General features: G+C 39.8%; 2 protein-coding genes across 2 annotated transcripts; both read left to right on the forward strand.

Annotated features, from left to right (window-relative positions):
- Positions 5,940 to 8,343, forward strand: LOC104725742 (low-temperature-induced 65 kDa protein-like). Its single transcript, XM_010444453.1, has 4 exons — positions 5,940 to 6,118; positions 6,203 to 6,904; positions 6,999 to 8,012; positions 8,111 to 8,343. The coding sequence occupies exons 1-4, from the start codon at positions 6,049 to 6,051 to the stop codon at positions 8,194 to 8,196; spliced, it is 1,872 nt and encodes a 623-aa protein (XP_010442755.1). The 5' UTR covers positions 5,940 to 6,048; the 3' UTR covers positions 8,197 to 8,343.
- LOC104725743 (low-temperature-induced 78 kDa protein-like) lies at positions 10,498 to 13,384 on the forward strand. The gene is made up of 5 exons (XM_010444454.2): positions 10,498 to 10,638; positions 10,762 to 10,944; positions 11,037 to 11,642; positions 11,732 to 13,060; positions 13,160 to 13,384. Exons 1-5 carry the CDS (start codon positions 10,593 to 10,595, stop codon positions 13,231 to 13,233), a joined length of 2,238 nt encoding a protein of 745 aa, XP_010442756.1. The 5' UTR covers positions 10,498 to 10,592; the 3' UTR covers positions 13,234 to 13,384.

Below are 18,127 nucleotides of genomic sequence, written 5' to 3' on the forward strand. Positions count from 1 at the left end.
AATTATAGGTTCAAGTACATACTAGTGTTAAAGTTGTATGATTTTCAGAGTTGCAAAACCAATCAAGATCATGTGCTCATGAAAACATTATTTTTGATATAGATTGCTCCTCTGCTCTGAATTTGAAGCCTTCACACACAGACTCTTCAATCTTATTATACAATCTACAGATATACGTTGTTAAAAAAAGTTGAATACTTCTCACCTTTATCATTTTCAGACTATAAGGTACTGTAACACCTGCGCACAGTTGCCCACATGCACTGGACATATCCAACTCCACTTTTATGAAATGGAATGAAGGAAAGGGATCCAACTTCGAAGGAACAGAAAATCTGGGCGAGCCATTTGCACCTCCATATTCTACAATGACGCTGAAATTCTCCACAGGAAAAGATGGAGAAATTTGCCTTGGATGAAAANGAAGATTTGATACACCTCAATATAATTTCATCAGTTAAATCAGCTGACGATGAGCAAAACAACTGTAAACTGATTCCCAGGCTACCAGCTGCTGCATACAGTTCATCAGACGAATCCATTATTGTAACTANGATACTGAAAAAGTAATTGATAAAGGTATGTTTTTAGCATGCAAAGACTTAAAGACAAAATATAATGCAGAAATATCACGAGCAGATTTCAGAAGTAAAAGACTGTAAATGTTTTCCAGTTCCCATAAAATTTAGCTGTGAAAAGCTATGATCATTGATAATGAGGATATGGCTATAGAAGAAATAATACTCACTCATAAGAGATAATTAGGCAGTCTGAAATCGGNAGCAGCTGACTTCTTACTAAAATCTTCACAATCATACCAGAGTAGGCAAACTGCAGTACTTAGCATCAGGTCCACAGGTAGATCTGAATCACGCTCCACAACTTGCAATCCTTCTTTTTCCATTGCTAAAACCTTCTGGTATGTACTTCTTCTGGATATGATCATCTCCTTATCAACATTTTTTGTGTTCACAACAAGCACGGATCTTTGGTCAGAGAGAATTCCCTCTTCAATTATCCCACCTTTTCTTTCAGATTCTTGAGGCATGGAGATAAATTCAGATTCATTTGTGGTTTCTGAAGATCCTGCAAAACACACATTTTCAAGTGGAACAAAGTTCAACACTTCTTCCAACCACCCAGTTTTCGTCTCAACTTCATCTCCCTACAAAAGAGACAATAAAGTTCAGTCATAAGTTCTTGTACAGATGCATATTCTGGAACATTTTCAAACAAAGCGTTCAATATATATGCAGTTATACCAGTCAGTGATGTGAAAACAAAATTATAGGTTCAAGTACATACTAGTGTTAAAGTTGTATGATTTTCAGAGTTGCAAAACCAATCAAGATCATGTGCTCATGAAAACATTATTTTTGATATAGATTGCTCCTCTGCTCTGAATTTGAAGCCTTCACACACAGACTCTTCAATCTTATTATACAATCTACAGATATACGTTGTTAAAAAAAGTTGAATACTTCTCACCTTTATCATTTTCAGACTATAAGGTACTGTAACACCTGCGCACAGTTGCCCACATGCACTGGACATATCCAACTCCACTTTTATGAAATGGAATGAAGGAAAGGGATCCAACTTCGAAGGAACAGAAAATCTGGGCGAGCCATTTGCACCTCCATATTCTACAATGACGCTGAAATTCTCCACAGGAAAAGATGGAGAAATTTGCCTTGGATGAAAAAGAAAGGACTAGTTAGCTTAACTACTCCCCAATAGTCAAATTAACTAAAAGAGATACTGAAAAAGTAATTGATAAAGGTATGTTTTTAGCATGCAAAGACTTAAAGACAAAATATAATGCAGAAATATCACGAGCAGATTTCAGAAGTAAAAGACTGTAAATGTTTTCCAGTTCCCATAAAATTTAGCTGTGAAAAGCTATGATCATTGATAATGAGGATATGGCTATAGAAGAAATAATACTCACTCATAAGAGATAATTAGGCAGTCTGAAATCGGCAGGAAACCAAGTTCTGTGGTTTTAAACCCCATGGCTTCATGAACATTTGGTCGATTTCCACTAGGGGAGGGACTGTTGAGCTCATTGTAAGATAACCCCATGGACATCAGTAGCCTCTTCAGCGAGGACCAAAAAACTTTCTCAGCCAAAAGTAATGCTTTGGATTTCCCCCGGGTAAATTCTGACTGTAAAATCCCCTGGATAACAGCTAGTGATGGATGTGATCTTGTGACGTCTGTCTCATCTGATTTGTGTTCTGTTTCAACTGCTGAGTAGAGGGTGTGCAATCCTAGCTTCATGGGATTTGAGCTTCGACACAACTTTTTAAGATAGAGATATGCCACACGGATACCGAAGAAACACATATACCATGTCATCTGTTTAATTGCTAGTAGTAATGCAAACGTGAAAGAGTTATCATCCGCCAACTGTGTTTTGTGGACATTTGCCTTTCTTATGCAGTCAATAAGCTTTCCTTTGGATATGCTGAGTAACTTGAGTTTATCTTCTGATAAATTCTCTGTTTCATCCTTCACAAGAGTTAAATAGCTCCTCACAAAGTCCCTGACAAGGGCCAGAATATTTTCTGACGGGCACACACTGTGAAGTATCATTTCCCCTGTCTTTGGGTTTGGGTGCATGCCACCAACTAAACATGACGCCTTCGAGTCGATAGGCATAACTTTGTGGTTGGCAGTCTTGGCAGCTTCGACTCTAGACTCGAGATTATCTTCAAGCATAGCCTTCTGAGGATCCATGAAAAAAGTCAAGTCATCAAAAGCAGACATTGATTTGAACAACAGTGTAGCCTTCTTAGCATTATCATCCCCTCCACAATCTCTGGCTCCTGTTTCTTGGAAAGGGGTTTCCAATGACCCCTGAGAGGTACTAACAGGTGCATGCTCATCAAAGGTAGATATACCATAGAAAGGCTCAGTGCACTTCTCAGCAAGTGGCTCGCAGAGAGCATCCTCAGTGAAAACGAAATCATAAACCCATTTGTCTCCTTCTGAAGATTCCCACTTAAAATCAATTTTGCATGTAACTATTTCTTCAAACAGATACTCACAATGATTGTGGTTTCTTTCCTCAAGAAGGTTCCAGGGCAAGTATATGTCATTTGAGGCAGACAAGGATTGAGGCTTGATCTTTGACAAAACATCCTCATAAATGANCTCCTTATCAACATTTTTTGTGTTCACAACAAGCACGGATCTTTGGTCAGAGAGAATTCCCTCTTCAATTATCCCACCTTTTCTTTCAGATTCTTGAGGCATGGAGATAAATTCAGATTCATTTGTGGTTTCTGAAGATCCTGCAAAACACACATTTTCAAGTGGAACAAAGTTCAACACTTCTTCCAACCACCCAGTTTTCGTCTCAACTTCATCTCCCTACAAAAGAGACAATAAAGTTCAGTCATAAGTTCTTGTACAGATGCATATTCTGGAACATTTTCAAACAAAGCGTTCAATATATATGCAGTTATACCAGTCAGTGATGTGAAAACAAAATTATAGGTTCAAGTACATACTAGTGTTAAAGTTGTATGATTTTCAGAGTTGCAAAACCAATCAAGATCATGTGCTCATGAAAACATTATTTTTGATATAGATTGCTCCTCTGCTCTGAATTTGAAGCCTTCACACACAGACTCTTCAATCTTATTATACAATCTACAGATATACGTTGTTAAAAAAAGTTGAATACTTCTCACCTTTATCATTTTCAGACTATAAGGTACTGTAACACCTGCGCACAGTTGCCCACATGCACTGGACATATCCAACTCCACTTTNTCATCATCATGTAAAATAGGAGTAGGCAGAGACTTGAAGGCATCATCCGTGAAAGCAAGTTCGGAACTGACAACTAATTCATCGAAATTCTTGAAGCTCATCTCTTTACTGAACATCCCGTAACACATTTCTGGTTCAATGGCTTTTTGAAGACAAAGGAAGATATCAAAAACATCAGATATCTCCACATCCAGGATCTGAAATTCTTCAAAAGTTACTGGGACAGCCACCTTTCCCTGTTGTTCAAACTGAAAATTTTCCTCAGCATCTGATATATCCAGGATAGTCACTATATCCATTTCAGACGATTCATCCTCTGGTGCCACATCAGATTGGCTACTCTTGTTCAAACAGCAATCCGTAGAGAGGATCTCCAACAGATCATAATCCTTAGACCCTATAAGCTCCTTAGAATTGATAATGAGAGAACTCCCTGCATCAGTGTATTGGGGTTCAATTGTTTCAAGAACAGTAAATACTTTATCAAGCACAGATAAGCTTGATAGATCGCTCAAGTTAGCTTCATCCACTTCTAGAAGGGGAAACCTGGCATCTTTGAACCATGGTCGAATCTTGCGGAAGCATTCATTTTCTGTTTCAGAAGTGTTGTTCTCTGTAAAGTAATCAGAAGAAATGTAATCAACAGAATAAATCTGTTCTTGAATGTCCTTTGAGTTCTGCAGGATAATATCTGACCCTTCATATTTAACCTGCAATATGAAGACTAGCTAAAATCAGATGATGACAATTAGGTATTTCCATACATACTGCTAATATACATTTCCATGAAACTGTTTAGTGAAGAACAGGATAACCAGCTCAACCAGTCTACAGCAAAAGCAAAAACTACTGTGGTGTGTGACAACTAAAATCAACTCAGGGATTTACCTGCTCATTTTCGATCTCTAGAACTTCAGAGAAACATTGGAGATGGTCCTCACTAGTGGATAAGAGCTTGTTCTCCTGTAAATCAAAAGATTGAGCATTGCCATTTCGAAATAAATGGTACATGTTTACATCGCTTGAGCATTACCATTTCGCAATCCAACTCCGGAGTCTCTAACTCAATAATGTTAAATGTAGCTTTCTCCTCAATGGCATCTCCTTCATTCTTCTACAGTAGATAGGAACTTATGTTATTCAAACTCCAGATTCACTACCAAAACTGAAACTACCCTACATATGGAAACTAAGCAAATACACCACAAATTTCGAAAAACCCAATCTCACTATATACACTGCGAGACTTAACAAATTCGAAATTTCACCTTCCAAAAATGAAAAATCTCAACACCCAAAGAACCTTACCTCGTCTGATAAATAATCTCCGAGCGAAGAGCCATCGATTTCAAAAACTTCATAGTCCACACTGACGCGATCGGGAACCACGTCGGAGAGGAACTTCGACAAAGCAGATTCAATAGGCAAATTCCCGATCGGGAGACTGACATTTTCGATAGATCCAAACCGAAGAAGGTTTTCTACCTCGTCGCAGACGAGAGGTGCCGGGAAATTATTAGGCGCCGGAAGATTGAGGAAACCTAGGGTTTTGAAAACCTCCGAAGGTGGAGTAGAGAAGTAATCGATGTTGAGAAATCGAGTTCGCATCTTAAATTCCTCAGATCCGTCTTGGGATGTGAGAGACTGTGACAGTGATGATGATGATGAAGAAGAAGAGAACCAATTTTGAAATTGGCGGTTTAAATGTTTTCGCCGATTGATTTTTTAAGAAATTAAAAAATATCTTCCTCGATTTCAAACGAGAGAGAAGACCGAAGCAACGCTCGCCACTTGTCGTCTTTCGATTTTAAATGATAACGTTCTGCCGTTTTTTTATTTTCCAAACAGCACGCAGTTGGTATCTGAATTGTTCTTTTTTCCACGCTGTTTTTAACTTTAGAATGTGAACGATGTGCCGTTTTGTTATAAACGTGGACCGACTAATAATAGAAGTTAAATCGACAGGGCTTCTTTAAAGATTGGTTTCGGATATAAAAAAGATCATGTTACATAGCCACGTAGAGAGCAAATGACTGAGACGTGGCACGACTAAACCGACGTATGGTACGTGTCAGAATCCTACAGAAGTAAAGCGGTACAAGCCAGAGCGAGGTGGTTCGGCCATATGTCATCGTTCTCCCTCTATAAACTTCATAGAACCTTGTTCTGTCTTTCATCAGAGACACGAAAAGAAGAAAACAACACTAGAACAAAGAGAGAGTTTTGATTGAAAAATAAAAAGAAGAGAAAACACAGCTTTGGAAAATGGAGTCGCAGATGACACGTCCTTATGGTCATGATCAAGCAGAGGATCCAATCAGAATTCACCATCCAGGTAATATATATATGAGATTTATGCAAGTAGATTGAAACTTTCTTTTAGTTAGCCTTATCTTATCTATTTGTGAATCTGAAACAGAGGAAGAAGAGCATCATGAGAAAGGAGCATCTAAAGTGTTGAAGAAAGTAAAGGAAAAAGCAAAGAAGATCAAGAACAGTCTCACTAAACATGGTAATGGTCATGATCACGATGTGGACGAAGCAGAATATGATGAGTATGAGGAGCAAGATCCAGAAGTTCACGGCGCACCAGTGTATGAATCATCTGCGGTGAGAGGTGGTGTAACCGGTAAACCTGAGTCTTTAAGCCACACCGGAGAAACTAATGTTCCGGCAACGGACGAGATCGTACCTCCGGGGACAAAGGTTTTTCCTGTCGTGTCTTCCGAGCAAACCAAACCCATTGAACCTGTATCATTCCAAGATACCGCTTACGGGCATGAAGCACTCACTGATCCTGTAAGACCGATGGATACGTCGGATTGGGAAGAGAGAAGAGAGGCACCAACTCATTACCCTCTAGGAGTGTCCGACAGAGAAGAGAGCAGAGAATCTCATTACGAGTCATTGGACACTCCAGTTTCTCTGCTTTCTGCAACAGAGGATGTGACGAGGACATTTTCTCCTGGTGGTGATGATGATTACCTCGGTGGTCAACGTAAAGTAAACATCGAGACTCCGAAACGATTGGAGGAAGATCCTGCTGGTCCAGGAGGAGGGTCGGATTATCTCAGTGGTGTATCTAATTATCAGTCCAAAGTCACAGATCCGACAAAAGAAGGTAAGCACTTTGAGTGAGATTACATTAGGTCTTTAGGGTTGTATTGTTAGGGTTTATGAATCTTGAACTCATGTTTGTTGTGTTTTAAATCTAGGTGGAGTAGCTGGAATACCAGAGATTGCTGAGTCTCTTGGTAGGATGAAAGTGACAGATGAGTCTCCTGGTCAGACAACAGGACAAAGAGACTTGAGAAGCCAAGAATTTGGTCTGAAGAATGAATCTGGAATCGGCAAGGATTCGCCGGCGAGATTTGGAGGAGAATCAGGAGGACTGGAGGAAAGTTTTCCGACGAGAAGTGATGATGTGAAAGTAGGGTTAGGAAGAGACTTGCCGACGGGAACTCATGATCAGTTCTCACCGGAACTTTCTCGCCCTAAAGAGAGAGGTGACTCTGAGGAGACGAGAGAAGAGGCTACACATGAGACAAAACCAAGCACTTATACAGAGCAGTTTGCTTCAGCTACTTCAGCCATAACAAACAAAGCTATAGCGGCGAAGAACGCCCTGGCCTCAAAGCTAGGTTACTCGGGAGAAAGCGGCGGCGGGGTGCAATACGATAGCACCGTAAAAGATGAAACTCCGAGGTCCGCTACGGGTTACGGGCAGACAGTGGCGGGAACTGTTGCTGAGAAGTTAACTCCGGTCTATGAAAAGGTCAAAGAAACAGGATCAACCGTGATGACGAAGCTGCCCCTCTCTGGAGGTGGAAGTGGAGTGAAGGAGACGCAACAAGGAGAAGAGAAAGGTGTGACGTCGGCTAGAGATTACTTGTCGGAGAAGCTCAAACCTGGAGAAGAAGACAAAGCTTTATCGGAGGTGATAGCTGAGAAACTTCATTTTGGGGGAGGAGGAGAGAAGAAGAAGACAACGGCGACAAAGGAGGTGGAAGTGACGGTGGAGAAGATCCCTATCCCTACGGAGAAGATATTGGAGGATAAAGAACACCGTGAGGCGGTTGCAGAGGAAGGGAAAGGAGGAGGAGGTGTAGGAATGGTGGGGAAAGTTAAAGGAGCGGTCACTTCTTGGCTCGGTGGTACAAAGGAGGAGGTGAAGCCGAAATCGCCTCATTCGGTTGAAGAGTCTCCACAATCACTTGGCACCACCGTTGGTAAAAAACTCACTCGTCCTTGTTATACGTTTACTAAGATTTAAAATGTGTTTTCACTTGTTTTGTGATTTACTCAAAATGTTTTTTTCTAATGGTAGGGACTATGGGGTTCTCGGATTCCAGTGGAAGTGACTTAGGCGGTGTTGGTGGAGCTAGGGGAGTTCAACCTAGTTCTGGCAACTGAAGATTTGGGGTTTTGCTTTTGAATGTTTTGTTTATGTGTGTTTCTGTTTGTTCCCTCTTTGTCTTTTGACTTTGATGTATTTTGATCTTTGTATGAAAAAGAGGATTGGGTTAATAAAATATATTTGCTTTGGATTAAGAAGCTCTACTTTACAGGGTTAAATATACAAAAACACAAGTTAGCACCAGACAAATTATTCAAAGGTGATTGTGGTTAGCCGAGAAAGAGTTGAGTAGATTGATGACCAGAAGTAGTGACATCTGTTTGTTGATGGTACCACCAAATTGAGTTATATTATCATTTTATGGGTTATTACAAGTATTATCGACGATCGAGGCCTCAAAGATATATAAGGAGAGCTTAAGCAAAGATTTTTTTTTACACATTTAAAAGAATCCTAATTTGTAATTCACAAGAGTTAATTATTTCTTGTAATCTTAACTATGATCATTGATTGAACCATACTAAATTGATAGTTCATATTTACTATTTTAATGTTTTTCTTAATCCAAAACAAAATTTGAGATCCAACAATGTCATTGGTTAGCTTTTTATGGGGATCATATATTCTAATTTTGAATCAAGAAAAGTGTAAAAAAATAAGTATGAATTATTGCTTTTGTATGGTTTAAAATAGTAAATAGAAATTATGTCAAAATTAATGTTATAAAAGATCTAGTTTATAATGCTTGTCTAATATATAATCTTTAGGGAAGACTAAGTTATAAATTAACTCAACTGTAATACAAAGGTTAAGATTGGAACTCTAAAACTAAATAAGTAAAGTCTAAATCTTAATATATTATCTTAGGTGTACAAAAAGCCTATATTATAGTTTTAATATCAAACAAAATAAGTTTACCTATTATATGTTTTGTATGGACAACCACATCAAGAGAAAAAAGAATATCACTTTATAATGGAGAAAACCAAACATTTTGGAGATTTTAAGTAAAACCTCTTGAATTATAGATAATTAATTATTTGGTTAATAATTTTTTATTTTAGACATTTTCTAAAAGATGAAAAAACTCCAAAATATGCAATAGTTTACTTTTATTTATTTTCAAGTAACAGTTGATCCACTCTAAACAATAAATATTATAACTAAGATACAAATGAGAAAAACTTATGAAGTAAAGATCCATGAAAAAGAATAGCTATCAACAATTTTATATAAATATATGTTGTTTATCATATTTAACGTGTGTGAGCATTTTGTGTAGACTATTTTCCAGCAAATAGTTTTTTTTTTCATTGAAAAAGTAATCTTAAACCAAGACATGCGTTTCAATATTACAACCTCACAAATGAAAATAAGCAAATAAATATCTTCCAAAACAAGATTGAATGAATAATCAAATCTATTTGTCATAGCCTCTAAAGATTCATCAATTTTACTCACACAATTGAATGAATGTATCAGCTGCCAATTTATCATTCGTCTGTACAATAGACAAATGTGACCTAACAAATCATAATTTTTTGCTGACAAAATTAAAAATCTTAATTTAAATCATACTACAAAAGATAATAATAAAATATTTATGGTTTAGCATAACATACATTTAGATGAAGTATATTATATGATGTAGATTATTTTCTCATTGGTTGATTTGTGTTAAAATAGATTAAATGATGTTTTAGTTCAAAAATAAACAAAATTTAAATGATTCCTTAATTTGTGTTTACATTCCTAAAAAATCATATATAAAAATAGAGAAAGTATATTTTATAATAAATTTATAAATTCGGTTCAACTTTATAGTAATTTGAAAACTACAATATTCAATTGAAAATTTATGATAATACCTTTATTTTTAATAAAAAATGCTTTTTTTTAATATAGTCTTTCGAAATCAAATGAGAACGATCTGCCATTTTATTTTATAAAAACAGCATGCAGTTGGTATCTCAAATACGGTTTATTACTTTATAGTTTCGAATTATGAGAACAATGTGCCATTTGTTAACAGCCCCAAAATTTGTAAACGTAAAAATAACCACATGATGGGCCAACCAATCTACATGGACCAAATATTATTAATAGGAACGTACGTAAAGGTGTAGGATATAGTAATAATAAAGATCATACCGACATCAGTTTTTCTAATTTAAAAAAAAAAATAGAAAAGGAGAAAAAGATCATACCGACATCAGTTCCGAAAAAGAAAAAAGATAAGCCGACATAGACACGTGTTAGAGAGCCAAAGACTTTGACGTGGCACCAAGAAACAGATGCCTTGTACGTGTCCACTGTTCCCTCTCAGTATCCCTATAAACTTTAGTGAAATTCTCTTCTGTTTCACTCAAAATATGCAAACTAGAAAACATTCATCAGGAGGAGGAATAAAGAGTCTGATTACATCTCTCGGAAAGAAAAAAATCTTTGGAAAATGGATCAGACAGAGGAACCACTCAAAACACAACAGCAGCACCCAGGTATATATATTTTTTATTTTATTTCATACACTCCAATCTCAGAAGTTTAAAAAAAAAAAAAAATTATTTATGTGATCACATTCGTTTTAATTTACTTGATTTATTGTGATTTGTGTAATACAGAAGAAGTTGAACATCATGAGAATGGTGCCACTAAGATGTTTAGGAAAGTGAAGGCAAGAGCTAAGAAGTTCAAGAACAGTCTTACTAAAACTGGTCAAGGCCATGAACATGATCACGATGTCGTTGAAGATGGTGACGACGACGAAGATGATGAGCTAGAATCAGAAGTGAACAGTTCACATGGTAACTTTTTTTTTCTGTAATCTTCCTTCTATTATTAATAATCTAAAACTTATGTTTTTGTAACATTAACGGTTTTGTAATTGTGTATGCAGGTGTAACAGGTAAACCTGAGACTCTGAGTCATCCCAGAGAAACTAGTGTTCCGGCACCGGAGGAGATTGTTCCACCAGGGACAAAGGTATTTCCGGTTGTGTCTTCTGATTACTCCAAACCAGTCGAACCTGTATCTTCTGATTACTCCAAACCAGTCGAACCTGTATCTTCTGATTACTCCAAACCAGTTGAACCTGTATCTTCTGATTACTCCAAACCAGTTGAACCTGTACCAATACATGATTCTTCTTACGGGCACGAGTCTTTGTTTAATCATCCAAAAACGACGGATACATCGGACAAGGAAGAGATCAGAGATGTGCCGATTCGTCATCCTGTGCCCGAACTATCAGATAGAGAAGAGAGCAGAGAGACTCATCATGAGTCATTGAACACTCCTGTGTCTCTGCTTTCTGGAACAGAGGATGTTTCAAGGACGTTTCCTCCAAGTGGTGAAGATGATCATCTCGGTGGTGAACGGAAGGTCAACTTCGAGACTCCTATAAAGATAGAGGATGATCCAGCTGTTCCAGTAGGAGGATCAACAGATTATCTCAGTGGTGTATCTAATTACGAATCCAAAGTCACTGATCCCACCAAAGCAGGTTAGATCTTTGATAGTGAGATTTAGGATTGTGTGTTCTTAGGGTTTATGAATATGTATTAACTCTGTTCTGTTTTGTGTTTGATATAGGAAGTGGAGAAGCTGGAGTACCAGAGATTGCTGAGTCTTTTGGTCAGATGAAAGTGACAGATGAGTCTCCTGATCAGAAACCAGGACAAGGTTTCGAAAGAGACTTGTCGAGGAGAAGCAAAGAATTCAGAGAGTTCGATCAAGACTTCAACTCTGTACTCGGTAAGGACTCGCCATCGAAATTTTCAGGTGAATCAGAAGCTGAGCTTGAAAAAGATTCTTCGACAAGAAGCCATGACTTTGATATGAAGACTGAATCTGGATTGGACAAGAAATCTCCGTCAAGAAGCCATGAGTTTGACCTCAAGACTGAGTCTGGACTCGACAAGAACTATCCAATGGGTTTTGGAAGTGAATTAGGAGCTGAGGTGGGAAGAGATGAGTTTGATCAGAAGATCGGATCAGGAAGAAACGAGTATTCGCCGGAATCTGACGGCGGATTAGGAGCTCCGTTGGGTGGAAACTTTCCGGTGAGAAGCCATGAGTTGGATTTGAAGGAAGAGTCTGGAATAGACAAGGACACGCCGACGGGATTTGACGGGGAACCAGATTTTCTAGCTAAGGGACGACCTGGATACGGCGACGCATCAGAAGAGAGAAACTTACCGACGGCGAGAAGTCATGATGTGAAAGTAGAGACTGAGTTGGGAAGAGCCTTATCAACGGAGACTCATGATGGATTACTCGCACCGGAACAATCTCGTCCTAAAGAGAGAGATGAGTTTGAGGAGTCGAGAGATGATTTCGAGGAGACTAAAGATGAGGCAAAACCTAAGACTTACGCACAACAGTTTGCGTCAATGCTAGGTTACTCCGGAGAAATCCCCGAGGGACATCAAACTCAAGCGGCAAGAACTGTTGATGATGAGGATGAGAAGTTGACTCCGGTTAACGTGAAGGATGAAGAAACAGAGTCTGCCGTGACGGGGAAGTTACCTTTCTCTGGAGGTGAAAGTGGAGTGGAGGAGACGGAACAAGGGGAAAAGAAAGATGTGTCTGGTAGGGATTATCTCGCGGAGAAACTGACACCTGGAGAAGAAGACAAGGCTTTGTCTGAGGTGATCGCTGAGAAACTTAAGATTGGAGAAGAAGAAGAGAAGAAGGAAACTACGAAAAAGGAGATGGATGTGAAGGTGGAGAAGACCCCTACCGAGAAGTTATCGGTAGAGGGAGAACACGGTGAGGCGGGTGAAGAGAAAGTGGAAGGAGGAGGAATGGTTGGGATGATTAAAGGATGGTTCGGTGGTGCTGCGACGGAGGAGGTGAAGCCAAAATCGCCACATTCCGTTGAAGACTCTGAGTCTCCACAATCACTTGGCACAACCGTTGGTAAAAACTCTCTCTTCCTTGATATGTGTTTATTCTAAGATTTTGGTGTTCTTTCTTGTTTTGTGTGTGATTTATTGAAATGTCTTGTTGCAATGATAGGAACTAAGGGGTTTCCGGAGTCCAGTGGAAGTGAGCTAGGAGAGAGTGGCGTTGGTGGCGGAATTGTGCGGTGAAGAGAGGAGTTTAAGAATATGAGAACCGAGATTTGGGTTTACTTTTAAATGTTTCTGTGTTATGTTTGATGTCTTTTGATTCGACTTTGATAAATTTGAACGGATTTGGAGAACAAAGGTAAATGCTGAATAATTTTGTATTATTGGTTAATTTTGTTTTAGAGATTTTATATTTTTTTATATATAATAATAAAGAAGACTCTAGAATTCTACAAAAGCAAAATTTGTATTTGAGAACAGCTGTATTAGACTGAGTCATTGGTAGAGGATTTGAGAAGCTCAAATCTGTTTGGATGAGAGAAGACGATATCCTCCATACGTGGGATTTGGTGCTTCCCACTGAAGATATAAACATTTTAGATTCTAAATGGGTTTTCAAGACCAAACACAACCCTGATGGTACGGTAGACAAGCTGAAAACCAGATTTGTCGCTAAAGACTTTGAACAAGAAGAGGGTCTTGACTACCTCGAAACATTCAGTCCGGTTGTTAGGACAACAACCATTAGGCTGGTTCTCGACAATGCAACAAATCAAGGATGTCCAATTAAGCAACTTGATGTATCAAACGTCTTCCTACATAAAGAACTGCAGGAACCAGTTTTTATGTTTCAATCTACGGGTTTTGTTGATCCAGAACGGCCAGATCATGTGTGTCGCTTCACCAAAGCTCTCTATGGCTTGAAACAGGTGCCAAGAGCCTGGTTTGATACCTTTAGCAACTTCTCACTGCTCTGAATAGTCGGTTCTCCATGAAGGATTTGGGTCCTCCCCGCTACTTTCTTGGGATAGAAATTGAAACTATTCCAAATGGTCTGTTTTTGCATCAAGCTACCAAGCTGGGATGTCGGACTGCAACCCAATGCCCACTCCTCTACCACAATAACTAGAAAAACTCGATACCACACCATTCCCAGAGCCCACCTACTTTCGAAGTCTTGCAGGGAAGCTCCAGTATCTGATAATAACTAGACCGGACCTTCAATATGCTGTCAACTTTATTTGCCAAAGGATGCATGCTCCAACCAACTCTGACTTTACTCTGCTCAAAAGAATCCTTCAGTATGTAAAAGGTACTCTGGACTTTGGCATGCCAATACGAAAACATGACAACCAGTCTCTCTCCGCTTTCTGTGATAGCGACTATGCAGGATGCAAAGACACCAGACAGTCCACCACAGGCTTCTGTATTCTACTAGGATCGACCTTGGTATCCTGGTCTACAAAACGGTAAACGACGATCTCTCATTCCTCAACAGAATCAGAGTATAGAGCATTATCCATTTTTGCTCAAGAACTCACCTGGATATCATCCTTGCTGCGCGACCTAGGCATTACACAATACCATCCCACTCGTGTATTTTGCCATAATCTGTCAGCTGTCTACCTATCCGCTAATCCCGCTCTGCACAACCGAACCAAACACTTCGACAAAGACTTTCACTACATCAGAGAAAGAGTAGGTCTGGGGTTGATCGAGACACATCACATTCCTGCAACACTACAACTTGCAGACATATTCACAAAACCATTACCTCGTCCATCTTTTCTTGACCTCCGAGGCAAACTTGGTGTTTCTGTTCCTTCCGTTACCTCCACGCCAAGTTTGAGGTAGAGTGTAGAAGACAATGAGGCCCAAGTCCAACAATGTCAAGCCCAAGTCCAACAACATCAAACTTTGATTCCACATGAGACAAAATCAAACTCTCAACGGCTAAAACAGAGCAGCTGCAGAACCAGTACGGAGGGTGTCGTCTTCTCTCATCCAAACAGATTTGAGCTTCTGGAATCCTCTACCAATGACTCAGCCTAATACAACTGTCCTCAAATACAAGTTTTGCTTTTGTAGGATTCTAGAGTCTTCCTTGTTATTGTATATAAAAGGATGTAAAATCCCTAAAGCAAAGTTAACCAAAAATACAAGATTATTCAGCATATACCTTTGTTCAACAAAACCCGCAGGCTGAAACATAAAAACTGGTTCCTGCAGTTCTCCGTGTAGGAAGGCGTTTGATACATCAAGTTGTTTGATTGACCATCCTTGATTTGTTGCAGTGTCGAGAACCAGCCTAATGGTTGTTGTCCTAACAACCGGACTGAATGTTTCGAGGTAGTCAAGACCCTCTTCTTGTTCAAAACCTTTAGCGACAAGTTTGGCTTTCAGCTTGTCTACCGTGCCATCAGGGTTGTGCTTGGTCTTGAAGACCCATTTGGAGTCTAAAATGTTCATATCTTCAGTGGGAGGCACCAGATCCCACATTTGCAACATACGTATGAGTCCCATCTCATCCATTACTGCTCCGTTCCACCCTGGATGTTTCATCGCAGAAATAATACTTTTTGGTTCGTCAGTGGTGAATTTGGAGGCAAGTAAAACGTACCTAGGATTTGGTTTTTGAATTCCATCCTTTGCAAGTGTTGTCATAGGATGAGTGTTGGATGGAGGGATCGTAATTGCATTATCTTCTACCGGAGCCACCTCTGCTTCATTATTACCGATGTCAGAGTCTGAACCCAACTCAGAATTCAGGTTGTTATCTTCTGGTGCAGGGATTGTCGGTTCTGCAGGTACAGGATTCAGATTGTTATCCTCTGGTGCAAGAATTGTAGGTTCTGGAGGTTGAGGTTTTGGTGTAGACAGCGGTTGGATAGTCGTTGTCTCGTCTAATGTAGAACACGGTTCTGCAGCTCTCCAAGCTTGCAGTAATGGTGTCCGGTATTTGGGATTTAGATGCTTGTACTTGTCATGAAATGGGAATGTATCTTCATCAAAGATAACATGACGAGAGATGTAGACCTTTCCACTTGGAGGATACAAGCAGCGATACCCCTTATGTTGATTGCTGTATCCTAGAAACACACACTGCAAGGATCGTGGATTGAACTTTGTTTCTGCAGCTGGTCTTAGACATGGATAGCAGGCTGAGCCAAAAACTCTAAGGAAAGAGTAGTCGACCTTCTGTTGGAGAAGAGTTTCATGAGGACTTATGTTGTTAAGGACTGAGGATGGGAGGAGGTTGATAAGGTAGTTGGCTGTAAAAAAGGCTTCTACCCAATATCTGAGAGGAGTATGATTGTGAAACAACATTGATAAGCCAAGCTCCACCAGATGTCTGTGCTTTCTCTCTGCAACTCCATTTTGTTGAGGAGTGTAGGGACAAGATATTTGATGTTTGATCCCATGTTCAGCTAAGTGAGTTTTCAAGGCATTACTTGTAAACTCTCCCCCACTATCACTCTGGAAGACCTTAAGCTTCGTATTGTACTGATTCTCAACAAGCTTTTGAAGCGCAACAAAGACAGATAGAAAATCTGATATCAAACGCAGGGGATAGAACCAAGAGAAGCGAGAGTGATCATCAACAAAAACGGCATAATATTTGAAACCTTGGTTCGATACAATAGGTGAAGGACCCCAAAGATCACAATGGATTCGATCCAGGGGTTTCAAAGCTCTAGAATCAGAAGAAAAAACTGCAACTTAGTACTCTTCCCCATCTGGCAAGGCTCACAAACAGGGGAAATTCTGCTCTTATTGACTTCTATCTCCTTGCTACTTTGAAGGTGTTGAAGAATCTTGGAGTTGCAGTGTCTTAATCGACGGTGCCAAGTGTCTGCATCAGCTCCACATTGACGGTTTGAGAAGAACACTTTACGCTCCTGACTTTGCAACACATAGAGAGCATCCTCACGAGGACCCTTTGCCACCACTTTCTGAGTGGTCAAATCGATTATATAAACCTTGTTAGAGTCAAAGAACACTCCACACGGGTAGTCATCACACAATTTTGACACAGACATGAGTGATTTTTTCATAACAGGACACACTAACACCTCATTGAGTGGAATGGTACCTTTAGAAGTTGAAATGGTGGTGGATCCGATATGTGTGATTGGTAGGTATGCTCCGTCTCCAACCATCACTGCATCATTGCCCTCATATGGTGTTGATTCCTGAAGAGCAGAGGTCGAAGTGGCGATATGAGCAGTGGCACCAGAGTCTAGATGCCATTCTCTCCCACTATCATCCGAAACACGCAAGGAGGAGAAGGCTTGAGTCGTGACTTCAACTCTGATAGTTGTTGTCGAACCGATTGTAACACTTCAGAACGTCCGCAGATTTGGCACACCGGTCTCTCTCCTTGAGTTATCGAACCACTTTGATGTTGTGAAAACCCTCGACCCCTTGTAGAGTAGCCTCCTCTGCCCCGATTCTGACCAAAGCGACCATGACCTCTCTGACTTGGAGAAAACTGAGGAGCACATGGGTTTGTTTTCTCAGTAATAAAGGCGATGTGAGGTGTGACAGCATTGGAATCTTTGTATGACTGCAGCTTGCTGTCGAATCCTTGAACCTCAGTGATGACATCATTGAAAGTCGGAGCTGGGAGCTTGCTTAAGGAACTTTGTATCACTGTTGCAATAGGGTCATACTTGCGGCCTAAACCGTTCAGGAATCCAAAGATCTTCATAGACTCGTCCACTGGTTTCCCGATGGAGCTCAAGGAGTCACAAATAGTCTTAAACTCACGGAAGTAGGTGGAGAGGGGCTTATCTTTCTTGGAGAGAAGCTGGAGGCTGCGACGAAGAGAGAACTCACGAGCTACGCTGCTTTTGTTGAAGTTTTCGGCGAGAGACAACCAGATCTCGCGAGATGTGGACAAACTGTGAACGTGACCGAGGACTTCCTCTGACAACGTACCAAACAACCACGAACGGACAAGTTGATCGGTGCAGAACCACGATTCGTACTGTGGGTTGGGAACTTCAGTAGTGTCTTCACCATTGACGACGAGGCGAGTCTGAGCTGGTGCATTGACGACACCGTTAACAAAGCCGATAAGCTTTTGACTGGACAAGAGAGATTCAAACTGTGTTTTCCACAGAAGGTAGTT

Source organism: Camelina sativa, chromosome 11 (genome assembly GCF_000633955.1).
Source record: "Camelina sativa cultivar DH55 chromosome 11, Cs, whole genome shotgun sequence".
In the NCBI taxonomy this organism is placed as follows: Eukaryota; Viridiplantae; Streptophyta; class Magnoliopsida; order Brassicales; family Brassicaceae; genus Camelina; species Camelina sativa.